At 44.4% G+C, this 13,347-nt stretch overlaps 1 protein-coding gene across 2 annotated transcripts in view; it reads right to left on the reverse strand.

The window, feature by feature from the left end:
* The window catches only part of POR (cytochrome p450 oxidoreductase), a 71,663-nt gene that overhangs the window by 11,296 nt on the left and 47,020 nt on the right, over positions 1 to 13,347 (reverse strand). For both annotated transcript variants that reach the window (XM_014796536.2, XM_087417718.1), the window contains one exon: positions 8,211 to 8,259. In XM_014796536.2, the coding sequence (XP_014652022.1) occupies positions 8,211 to 8,259 (49 nt within the window). The remainder of the gene's footprint in view (positions 1 to 8,210; positions 8,260 to 13,347) is intronic.

Genomic DNA, 13,347 nt, shown 5'->3' on the forward strand with positions numbered 1-13,347 from the left:
AGCTGGAAATACAAGTGAATGAAATCAATAGATCTCCTAAATATATCAACATGAAAAGACCCTCTCCAAGACATACAGTAGTAAAGCTGGCAAAAATCAATGATAAAGAAAAAATATTAAGGGAAGCAAGACAAAAAGTAAATAAATAAATAACATACAAAGGAACTCCTATCAGGCTCTCAGCCGATTTCTCGGCAGAAACTTTACAGGCTAGGAGAGAGTGGAATGATATATTCAAAATTCTGAAAAACAAAAACTTTCAGCCAAGAATACTCTATCCAGTGAAAATATCCTTCAGATATGATGGAGAAATAATAACTATCCCAGATAAATGAAAACTAAGGGAGTTCATTGCCACAAGACCCCCACTACAAGAAATGTTCAAGAAGGCCTTCATGCCTGAAAAAAAAGAGAGAAAGGGGATACAAAGCTTTCAGCAAGGAGAAAAATAGGTAGACAAAATCAGAAAAATTGTAGCTCTCTATCAGAATAGGTTATCAAACACTTAATTATAACACCAAAGATTAAGGGAAGGAAAAGACCAAAAACAAATATAACCTCATCACTTTAAACAGAAACTCACAACACAAGATGGAATAAATTGTGACAATAATAACTTAGAAGGGGAAGAGAAAAGGGGTGGAATAGACTTAGTCTAAGGAAATAAGAGGCCATCAGAAAATGGATTATCTCATCTATGAGATTTTTTTATACAAACCTCATGGTAACCACTAAACAAATAATCAGAACAGAGACATATATGAGAAATAAAGAGAAAACTAAGAAAATCATCATACAGAACTACCAAACTGAATTGGTGGTCCGAAACACACAGGATGAGAAACAAAGGAAATGCAAAAGAACTGGAAAATGAGCGATAAAATAGCAACATTAAGCACTCATATATCAATAATCACTCTAAATGTAAATGGATTGAATTCTACAATCAAAAGACACAGAGGGGGAGGATGGATTAAAAAATAAGATCTAACAATATGCTGCCTCCAGGAAACACATCTCAACTCTAAAGACAAACACAGGCTCAGAGTGAAAGGATGGAAGACAATACTCCAAGCTAATGGCAAACAGAAGAAAGCAGGTGTTGCCATACTTATTTCAGACAAAGCAGACTTCAAGATAAAACAGGTAATGAGAGACAAAGAGGGGCAATATATAATGATAAAAGGGACACTCCACCAAGAAGACCTATCACTTATAAATATATATGCATCTAACACAGGAGCACCAAAGTACATAAAGCAACTATTCACAAACCTAAAGGGAGATATTAACAACAACACAATAATAGTAGGGGATCTCAACACCCCACTTACGTCAATGGATAGATCATCCAGACAGAAAGTCAATAAGGAAATAGTGGACTTAAATGAAAAACTAGACGAGATGGACTTAATAGATATATATACAGAGCACTCCATCGAAACACAGCAGATTACACATTCTTCTCAAGCGCACATGGAACATTCTCAAGGATAGACCATATGTTGGGAAACAAGGCAAGCGTCTATAAATTTAAGAAGACTGAAATCATAATAAGCATCTTCTCTGACCATAATGCTATGAAAGTAGAAATCAACTACAAGAAAAAAGCTGGGAAAGTGACAAAGATGTGGAGACTAAACAACATGCTACTGAACAACCAATGGGTCACTGAAGAAATTTAAGGAGAAATCAAAAAATATCTGGAGACAAAAGAAAATGAAAACACGTTATACCAACTCATATGGGATGCAGCAAAAGCGGTCCTGAGAGGGAAACTCATAGCAATCCAGGCCCACCTTAACAAACAAGAAAAATCCCAAATAAGCAACCTTAAACTACACCTAACAGAATTAGAAAAAGAACAAACAAAGCCCAAAGTCAGCAGAAGGAGGGAAACAATAAACATTAGAGCAGAAATAAAGAAATTGAAACCAAAAAAACAGTAGAAAAGATCAATGAAACAAAGAGTTTGTTCTTTGGGAAGATAAATAAAATTGACAAATCCTTAGCCAGACTCACTAAGAAAAAAAGAAGGCTCAAATAAATAAAATTAGAAATGAAAGAGGAGAAATTACAATGGATACCACAGAAATACAAAAGATTATCAGAGAATACTACGAAAAACTATATACCAGGCTGGCCCCGTGGCTTAGCGGTTAAGTGCGTGCGCTCTGCTACTGGTGGCCCGGGTTCGGATCCCGGGCGTGCACCGACGCACCGCTTCTCCGACCATGCTGAGGCCACGTCCCACATACAGCAACTAGAAGGATGTGCAACTATGACATACAACTATCTACTGGGGCTTTGGGGGAAAAAAAAAAAAAGGAGGAGGATTGGCAATAGATGTTAGCTCAGAGCCGGTCTTCCTCAGCAAAAAGAGGAGGATTAGCATGGATATTAGCTCAGGGCTGATCTTCCTCACAAAACAAAACAAAAACTATACACCAACAAATTGGACAATCTAGAAGAAATGGATAAATTCTTAGACTCATACAACCTCCCAAAACTGAATCAAGAAGAAATAGAGAATCTGAATAGACCAATCACAAGGAAAGAGATTGAAACAGTAATCAAAAACCTCCCCCAAAATAAAGTCCAGGGCTAGATGGCTTCTCTGGAGAATTCTACCAAACATTCAAAGAAGATTTAATACCTATCCTTCTCAAACTATTCCAAAAAGTAGAGGAAGGTGGAATACTTCCTAACACATTCTATGAGGCCAACACCCTGATACCAAAGCCAGACAAGGACAATACAAATAAGGAAAATTACAGGCCAATATCCCTGATGAACATAGATGCAAAAATCCTCAACAAAATATTGGCAAACTGAATATAGCAATACATTAAAAAGATCATACACCATGATCAAGTGGGATTTATACCAGGGACACAGGGATGGTTCAACATCCGCAAATCAATCAATGTGATGCACCACATTAACAAAACGAGGAATAAAAACCATATGATCATCTCAATAGATGCAGAGAAGGCTTTTGACAAGATCCAACATGCATTTATGATAAAAACTCTCAACAAAATGGGTGTAGAAGGAAAGTTCCTCAACAAAATAAAGGCTATTTATGACAAACCCACAGCCAACATCATACTCAACAGGGAAAAACTGAAAGCCATTCCTCTGAGAACAGGAACAAGACATGGGTGCCCACTCTCGCCACTCTTATTCAACACAGTACTGGAGGTTTTGACCAGAGCAATTAGGCAAGAAAAAGGAATAAAAGGTAATCCAAATAGGCAATGAAGAAGTGAAACTCTCACTGTTTGCAGACGACATGATTTTATATATAGAAAACCCTAAAGAATCCATTGGAAAACTATTAGAAATAATCAACAACTACAGCCAAGTGGCAGGGCACAAAATCAACTTACAAAAATCAGTTGCATTTCTGTATGCTAATAACGAACTAACAGAAAGAGAACTCAAGAAGACAATCCCATTTACAATCGCAACAAAAAGAATAAAATATCTAGGAATAAATGCAACCACGGAGGTGAAAACTATAAGACATTATTGAAAGAAACTGATGATGACATAAAGAAATGGAAAGATCCCATGCACATGGATTGGAAGAATAAACATAGTTAAAATGTCCATACTACCTAAAGCAATCTACAGAATCAATGCAATCCCAATCAGAATCCCAATGACATTCTTCACAGAAATAGAACAAAGAATACTAACATTCATATGGGGCAACAAAAGACCCTGAATAACTAAAGCAATCCTGAGAAAAAAGAACAAAGCTGGAGGCATCACAATCCCTGACTTCAAAATATACTACAAAGCTATATAATTAAAACAGCATGGTGGGGCCGGCCCCGTGGCATAGCGGTTAAGTGCGCGCGCTCCACTGCAGGCAGCCCAGGTTCGGATCCCGGGCGCGCACCAAGGCACCGCTTGTCGGGCCATGCTGTGGCGGCTTCCCATATAAAGTGGAGGAAGATGGGCACAGAAGTTAGCCTAGGGCCAGTCTTCCTCGGCAAAAAGGAGGAGGATTGGCGTGGATGTTAGCTCAGGGCTGATCTTCCTCACAAAGAAAAAAAAACCCAGCATGGTACTGGCACAAAAACACACACACAGATCAACAGAACAGAATTAAAAGCCCAGAAATAAAACCACACATCTATGGACAGCTAACCTTCGACAAAGGAGCTAAGAACATACAATGGAGAAAAGAAAGTCTATTCAATAAGTGGTGCTGGGAAAACTGGACAGCCACAGGCAAAAGAATGAAAGTAGATCATTTTCTTTCACCATACACAAAAATTAACTCAACAATGGATCAAAGACTTGAAGCTAAGATCTGAAACTATAAAACTCCTGGCAAAAAACAGACAGTACACTCTTTGACATCGGTCATACAGGGATCTTTTCGAATTCCATGTCTACTCGGACAAGGGAAACAAGAAAAAATAAACAAGTGGGACTTCATCAGACTAAGGAGCTTCTGAAATGAAACCAGGATATAAATGAAAAGACAACCCAACAGCTGGGAGAAAATATTTGCAAATCATATATCCAACAAGGGGTTAATCTACATAATATATAAAGAACTCACACAACTGAACAACAAAAAAACAAACAACCTGATCAAAAAATGGGAAGAGGATATGAACAGACATTTTTCCAAGGAAGATATACAGGTGGCCAAAAAGCACATGAAAAGATGTTCAACATCACTAATCATCAGGGAAATGCAAATCAAAACTACACTAAGATATCACCTTACACCCATCAGAACGGCTATAATCACCAAGACAAAAAATAACAAATGTTGGGGAGGTTGTAGAGAAATGGGAACCCTCATTCACTGCTGGTGGGAATGCAAACTAGTGCAGCCTCTATGGAAAACAGTATGGAGATTCCTCAAAAAATTAAAAATAGAAATACCTTATGATCCAGCTATCCCACTACTAGGTATTTATCCAAAGATCCTGAAATCAACAATCCAAAGAGGTTTATGCACCCCTATGTTCACTGCAGCATTATTCACTATAGCCAAGACATGGAAGCAACCCAAATGTCCCTCGATTGATGATTGGATAAAGATGTGGTATATATATACAAGGCAATACTACTCAGCCATAAAAAACGACAAAATCGTCCCATTTGCAACAACATGGATGGATCTGGAGGGTATTATGTTAAGCGAAATAAGCCAGACAGAGAAAGACAAACACTGCATGATTTCACTCATATATAGAAGATAAACTAATACACAGACCGAGAGAACAGTTTGGTGGTTACCAGGGGGAAGGGGTTTGGGGGTGGGCACAAGGGGTGAAGGGACATATTTATATGGTGACTGACAAACAATAATGTACAACTAAAATTATACAATATTATAAACTATTATGACATCAATAAAAAAAAAAGGTGACCAAACAGTATGTATAGTGTAATTCAATTGTGTGTGTGTGTGTGTGATACACATATATGTTTACACATATACCTGTACAAAGGAAAAAGACTGGCAAGAAATATCCCAAGAATCTAAATGGGGAATAATGGGTGAGTTTTTCTGGATGATTATAAAAGTAATACATATTCTTTATAAAAATCTAGACAATAGGGAAAGGTACCACATGGACTGGCTCATATGCTTTTCATCCTACTCTCCTCCTACTGTGCCTTCCACAGCAGATACTGAAAAGCCTGAACTCTATTCCAAGACTCCCTTGCAGCTAGGGATGCAGCAAATTAGGTTCAGCCAATTGGTTGTGCTTTGCAAGATCTAGAAGATGGAAGTGAGGCACAGGCCACCTTCCAGTCCCTTTGGACATGAGGTTTCCCTGGAGTAGCATCCCAGCGCCCAAATCCCACGAGTGCACTCTGGTTTTGCACTGAGCCCAAACTGATACAATACAAAGGACAAAATAAAACATACAGATTATAAAGTATTCTCATAACTTCTACTTTCCTGAATTTTCTACAAATCATTTAAAAAAGTATTTTAAAATAATCACTACAAAACCTACTTAATAAAGGAGAAAATGCTTATGATATCAGGTTAAGGGAACAAAACAGGATATAAAACTGTAGCTAAATATTTACAGGAGCATCAAAATACATGAAGTACCTAGAGGTAAACCTTACAACAAACACACAAGAAGCTACTGAGCGATAAAGGACTCAACCAAATAGAAAGGTGCTCTGATTTTGCACAGAAGACTCAACATACAAGATGTTGGTTCTCCCTATATCAATACAGAATTGTCACATGATCCTAATAAAAATCTGAACAGCTCTTCTTTCCTCAACAAATTGATCCTAAAAGTCATGTGGAAAAATAAATATGAGTCTATCTGCTGGCACATTATTTGGCAGTAAAAAGAAATGAAATGCTGACACACACTACATCGATTAATCTCGAAGACATTATGTGAGTGAAAGATACCAGACACAAAGGCCATATGTTGTATGATTCCAGTTATATGAAATGTCCAGAACAGGCAACTCTACAGAGACAAAAAGCAGATTAACAGTTCCTTAGGGCTCAGAATAGGTCTCAGTACTAGAATAGGAAAATACGGAAACAGACCCCCCCCCCAATTCACATGGGAATTACATATATGATAAAACCAGTGGGGAAAAGCTGGACTCTATTACATGGAATTTAGAAAGCTGTGTAAAAAAAGTAGCATCGGATCCACACACTACATCTTCTGCCAGGATAAATTCCCAATAAAATGAATTTTAAATATGAAAAACGCAACCATAGAAGTACTAGAAGAAAACACAGAAGAGTTCCTTTACCTCTTCAGAGTGGGGAAGGCCTTTCAGATGATGACTCCAAGTCCAGAAGTCAATAAAAAGAAAGAATCCTAAAGTGGACTAGGTAACTTTCACAAGGCAAAACAAACAAGCAGACAAACACACAAGAAGCCAAGTCAAAAGACAAATTATTACGTGGAAAAAATATTTCTAACTCATATCACAGACAAGGGGTTAATTTCCCTAATAATTTTAAGGAGTTCCTCAAGAAAGATCATCCCAACAGAAAAATGGGCAGAAGATTTGAATAGAGAATCTATAAAAAAAAGAAAAAATAAATGCCATCATGACATATGCAAATCTGCTTAAATTAAATCATAAGAAAAATGCAAATCAGAACTACACGAGATTATCTTTTTTTAACCCAGAAAACCAGCAAAACCCCAAACTTTGATGATCCACTCTGTTGGCTGTTGGCTGTCCCCCCTCTCCTCCTGTCCAGGCTGTGGGGGAACAGATTTTCTCACACATTGCTAATGAGCGTGCCCTGCCGTGACCCCCGTGGGGAGCACTTGGCAGCTTCCATGACAATTACAAATGCATAGACCTTTTCATCCAACAATTCCACGTCTGGGATTTTATTGCATTTGCAAATGTGCAAATTGATCTACATACTCACAGCAGCATTATTTATAAGAGCTAAAGATTTGAAATATTCCAAGTGCCCATCAACAGGGCAGTGTTTAAACAAATTACAGTCCTTATGACCACATGATGGAAACATTATGCAGCTATAATAAAGAGCGAGGGTGGCGTCTTTGAATTGCTAAGGAAGGATCTCCAAGACCTATCATTAAGTAAAAAAAAAAAAAAAGCACGATCTATAACAGTGTACGTAATATGCCACCTTTTGTGTTTTAAAAAAGTGTAAATTAAGAATCTCTATTTGTTTTTTTGTATGCACATAAAGAAGGTCTAGAAAGATCCATAAAATACTAAGAACAGTGATGAGTGGCAGGGATATGAAAGAGGCTTTCCACGGACTAGTTTATGTTTTGGATTTTAACCATGTGAAGAGAGTATCTTTTCATAAAATTATATAAATAAAATAAAGACAAACGGAGATAAAATTTTAGCTGTGCCAGGACCACAGCTATGTGAGGTTGCATCTGCTCAGGGACAGAGCCTGGATTGGGAGGGAGCAGACGGGACGGCATCCTGAGTTAGAGGGAGGGTCTATTCTTACAGTTCAGTTTGTTCAAGAAGTAAACGTTTCAAAAAACAAAATAAACTGTCCAGCCACAGCAGAGCAACTTCACGGCTTTGGTTACAGGAGAATGTCTGCACAAGGGAGCTGGGCCTGGGTGCCCGACCCCTCCTCCTGTCCAGTGAAGCTGGCCTCCTGCTGGACTCCCCCACACATCCACCAGGGCTGAGACTCGCGGGGAAGAGCACAGACAGAGAAAACTCACCGTCTTCTTCATCTTTTCCACGAAGGTGCTGTCTTTGACAGAGGTGGTCCTGAAAAACAAAAGTGTCCGACAGCTGTGGGATGCAGGTGGCAGCATCGAGGGGCATCCCAGCTCCACCCCGTGCCACTCCCCGGCGACCACACCAGCAGCTGCCTCTGATCCAGTGCCGGGGCTGGAGAGGCAGGACTGGGGTACCGGTCCTCCTCCCCATGTCCTCTCCAGTAAATTCAAAGCCTCTTGGGACACACCACCTTGTAGAGCCAGGACCTCCAGCCCCGGGATAGACGAGAACAAAGAAGGGTTGGAGACTTTACTCCCTGTCCCTCACCATCTACAGCCAACGGTCTCCACGGCCTCGTCTCATCTCCACTCCCCGCCTCACACAGCTACCAGGAGTCTCCTAAATATAGTTTTGACCATGCTGCTGCCCTGCTCACTCTAAAACCTTCAATGGCTCCCATGACCCACATGACAGAGGTACCCAAGTCCCTTCAGAATCTGTCCCCAGCCTCGCCGGACACTCCCCACCACACATTACTTCCTCCATGATCGCCTTCAGAATTCTGTCATGCCATGGCCTACACACAGACCTGACACACCCTGGCTCCACCCCCAAGGCCCCGCTCAAGTACCAACTCCCCTGGGATTCCCAAGACCCTCATCCCTTCCCTGGCACTGGGGCCATATTTAATTGTCCCCTTCTCTGTGACCCTGGTACCTTCTAGAGCTCTGAACTGGACTTTGTCCCCTCTAGAGAGCAACACCGCTGCCTGACCGCTGTCCACCTCCCACCTCCTGCCCCCGCCCCCTCCCTCTCCATACCTGTCCCTTCCCTCCTCCCTTTCCTTGCCTCAGGTCTACGGGGTGCTCTCAAGAAGCCCAGAGAGCCTCGCCAGGGACTCTCAAGCCCAAGACAGCAAGGTAGGAAAAACATCCCCTTTTCTGGATGGTAAATATTCAGGAAGTTTAAAATACGGCCAGTCTGAATCAAGTGATAAGGCTGAACACTAAAACGCGGCTGTTTCCATTTAAAACGACACCATTAAGGGAATGAAAGGCAGGCCACAGCATGGGAAGAGGAGATATTTGCAACGTCCGTATACCTGACAAAGGACTTGTGAACATAAGAAATCCCTACAAATCAACCAGAAAAAGACGCATAATCCAACAGAAAAATTGTCAAAAGACTTGAACGGGCACTTTCTTAAAGAGAGTATCCAAATAGCCAAAAACACATGGAAAAGTGCTTGACATTATTAGTTACCAGAGAAATGGAAAATAAAACCACAACCAGATCTATTATACACTCACTGGAACGGGTAAAACTAAAAGACTGACAATGTCACGAGCAGGTGAACTGGTGGAGCAGCTAGAACTCCCACATGCTGCTGGGGGAGGGCAATACGGCACGACCGCTACGGCCGTATCTTCCGTAACCCTATATAACCCAGCAACCCACTCTGCTAGACACCTCACAGAGTACACTCGCGCCCGGGCACACAGACGCACACAGGAACGCTCACGGCAGCAGCGGACACGGGAGCCCCAAAGATGGGACACCTCTAATGCCCATTAGCAGAAGAATAAACCAACAGCGAGGTACATTCATACACTGCAATATTCTCCACTGCAGCCGTGAAAAAGAATAAACTATCCCTACACACACTAACACAAATGGATCTCACAAACGTGACGCTGAGTGAAAGAAGCCATACATAAAAGAGAACAGACTGTAGGATTTCATTATATAACTTCCCCAAACAGGCAAATTAATCTATGGGGACAGGTGTCAGGACAGTGGTGACCCTTGAGGTGGAGAGGCAAGTGCAGTGGGCTCCTGGGGTGCTGGTAATCTGGTGGTGATTACCACTCGTTCACATGGCGAGAATCACTGATGGGTACATACCTTCCTGTAGATATTATACTTCAATTAAACTTCAAATTGAAGTTTACTTATATATATACAATTTGCTTCCAAAACCCACTTTCTCCTTCTACCAAGACTCTCAGGCAAGCACGGGAGGCACCGAGGTGGAAGGGGCAGGGCAGGGGCTCTGGGGTCAGCAGAGCAGGGTGCCATCCCCAGCCTGCCAGCTTGCAGCTGATTGAACCTGAACCAGGATTTCATTGCTCCTCAGCTAGAAAATGGGAATCCCACTTCAGAGGTTTTTGCAAAGAGATTAAATGAAGAAAAAGCATATAAAGGACCCAACATAGCATCCGGCATGAGGCATGCTCTCCATAACTGGTGGCTGTCACTGGGAACAGATAGCCTTTCACCCAGTCACCTCACCTGCCAGACCACAGCCAAGGGGAGGAGAAGAAATGAGGTTACCAAGGGCCAGTCACCAGGTTGGGAAAGACAGTCTCCGGGAAGAACTCTGGCAGGATGGGAGGGGCCCCACGTCAGGAGCAGAGACTTGGGTCAGATCCTAGTTCTGCCACCAAATGGGCCTGTGACTGGCCAAGCCATGGCCTCTTGAGACCTCAGATTCCTTTTATTGAAAACACTGCATCTCAGCTTCTGCAGCCTCCCTAGAGCCTTGCATGGCAACCAGAACTTGGTTAACTCTCAGGGGTAATGAGGGTGTTCTCTAGAAGACAGCTGTTTGGGTCACTCTGTGATTTCAGAGATGCCCTGTGGCACAAGGTGGTGTTTGCTAAGACCAAACGGACGGATCAGACAATCCATGCCCCCAGGTTTTTGAGGAAGCAGGCACAGTGGTGAAGAAACCAGGAAAGGCCTCTTGGAAGAGCGGGGCTCTATTCTCAGAGACAGAAAACGGCTCCCAAGAGAGAAAGCCATGGAAACCGGCTGCTGCGGGGCTCCTGGATGAGGCCCATGCAGCTGGTAGGGAGCCCAGCTCTGGCCGCCCAGCGGCGTGGTGTGGAGAAGGGTCCCTGTGTGGCCTCCCCACAGTTGTACAGAGTGGGATTCCAGGCTGACAGCCCTGGGAGCAGAGAGGGGAGCCCTCCAGGCAGGTCTGGCTGGGAATGTCACAGGGCAGGCAAGACGTGCTAGCCCTCCCCGCCCCAGAGGAAGGGTTCTCCCAAGACGCCTGAGCCCTTCTGAAGGCCAGCACAGGTCCCTTCACTGGCTTCAGTCCCCGGGGAGAAAGGAGGAACACTCCCACCCTCTCCCTCAACTCAGGGATGGCTTCCAGAGATCTGGGGCAGACCCCCAGTTCATGAGGAAAGGGAAACCGGAGGAGACTGAGGTAGACCCTGGGCTTCTGGTGACTGCTCCAACCTGCCATAGCTTCCTGCCATTCCCACTGGTTACACCCGGCCGGCTGGGGGCAGCGGGACCTGCCTCCCCCTGCAGTGCCCTGCTGCTGGGCTCAGAGCAGCAGGTTCAGCTGCTCAGCCCGAGTGGGTCCTCACCCGAGTGCCCTCAACTGGCTTCACCCCACCTGACAGCTTCACACCGCAATTTGCACACAGAACCTGATCTCTCACAGGCAGAGGAGTGGGTGACTGGGGCCTTCTGGTTTCCAGTCCCTTCGGGAGCAGGGAAATGCAGTCTGCAAACTAGGACTGAAGGGGCCAGCAGGGCCCATGCCCAGCTGAGCGCCCTGGGGACTGCCGCTGACTCTGCTGGTAACTCCACACAGCACCCTCTTCATACCTCTAGAGTGTCCCTGCCAGGGAAAGTTCCATCCACACTCGAGTCTGGGTGCCAGGTATCCCCCTGCCCGAGGGGCATCAAGGCAGCCTGCAGCCAGGGACACTGTCTGGAACTGACCTTCTCAGGGTGGGCTCGTCCCTCGGAGATGAGTACGTGCACCCCATGGTTGCTCACTCCCAGCTCCAGAACTTAAGGGTAAAGGCAAGTTACAGCTCTCTCCTGAGGGGGCCAGTGGCTAGGAAGTCGGGCTCCATCCATCCTCAGTGCAGGGCTGGTGGGGCCGGCAGACCGGCTGTGAACTCTGAGAGTGAACTCGAAGGACTCCGGTCCTCAGGAAACCTTGGCCTAGCCCCTGCCTGCATCCGTCCCCAGGAGCCTGAGAACGTGGCAACATCTGGCGGTTCCAGCAGGGAGAACTCAGGACTCCAGGCTGAAACCTCCCGTGAGCCCTTGCGTCTGGGCACACACCCCTCCTCCTGCTGCTGTATGGACCGAGGGAAGGAGAAAACCTTTCCACCCCGACTCGGGTCTCCTTGGTAACTGTTTATATCACAGTCCTTTCTCCCCACATTCTCCTGCTTTTCCACTAAAAAAATAAAATAAAAAGGAAGTCATGTCGGCTGAATAAAGCTCTTCTAGACACTCCAAGGCAGTTGTGCAGGTTGCTATGGCAGGGCCGTTTCTCCATAAAGGAAGCCACATTGATCCCGCTGCCAGGGCACCTCAGGATCACATTAAATTAGATCTGGTTCCTGTCTTCCTCCCCACAAAAGAACTGTGGGCAACAGTGCCTAAGACACTGGGTCTTGGCCTATGTCACCTGGGAGCACAGCGTGTGCCGTGACACCAGCCCAGCCTACCCTCCCATCGCGTGGCGGGAAAGTGCTGACACGTTTCCTCCTAAGGAGCATCCCGTCAAAGAACCCTAGTACAAACAGCCCATCAGAAGAGGCAGTGGCTGGCCCAGGCTTGGAGCCCAGAGACCACATGGCTCCTGAATGGAGCACAAAAGGTTCCAATTAGGGCTCTCCACTGCTAAATTGGGAGCAGAGGCCTCTCTGGTTCAGGCTTCAGAAGTCAACTGCAGCCTGCCGTGTGAGGAGGACGCAAGGGACTGTGGCCTGAAGCACTGACTCATCTGGACAGAGATGAACCAAGATGCCCTGGTGTGATTCATTTTGTTTCCAGTCCCAGAAGGAGTTCTGAAAACTGCAACTCAGATTTAATTTTCAGGCACAGAACTGACTTCTTCTGGGACTTTCTCCTGCCCTTGGTGACATATGGGGCAGCTGCATTTAAATGGCTCCCTTCCAGAGCCTGGTATGTGGGGGCAAGTTCTCCAGCTCCCAGGGTAATAGGCACCCACGATCAGAGAGAGGCTAAGAGCTGAGACACGATACAGGATGGCTGCAGAGATATGGGGCAGGCTGGCTGGAACACGATGGACTTCGGCCTCAAGGCTTCTGCCACGCGAAGATGGCTCCACAGAGGGCCCAGATTTCTCCACCA

The sequence above is a fragment of the Ceratotherium simum genome, chromosome 26 (genome assembly GCF_057802395.1).
Source record: "Ceratotherium simum simum isolate JZ-2026a chromosome 26, ASM5780239v1, whole genome shotgun sequence".
In the NCBI taxonomy this organism is placed as follows: Eukaryota; Metazoa; Chordata; class Mammalia; order Perissodactyla; family Rhinocerotidae; genus Ceratotherium; species Ceratotherium simum.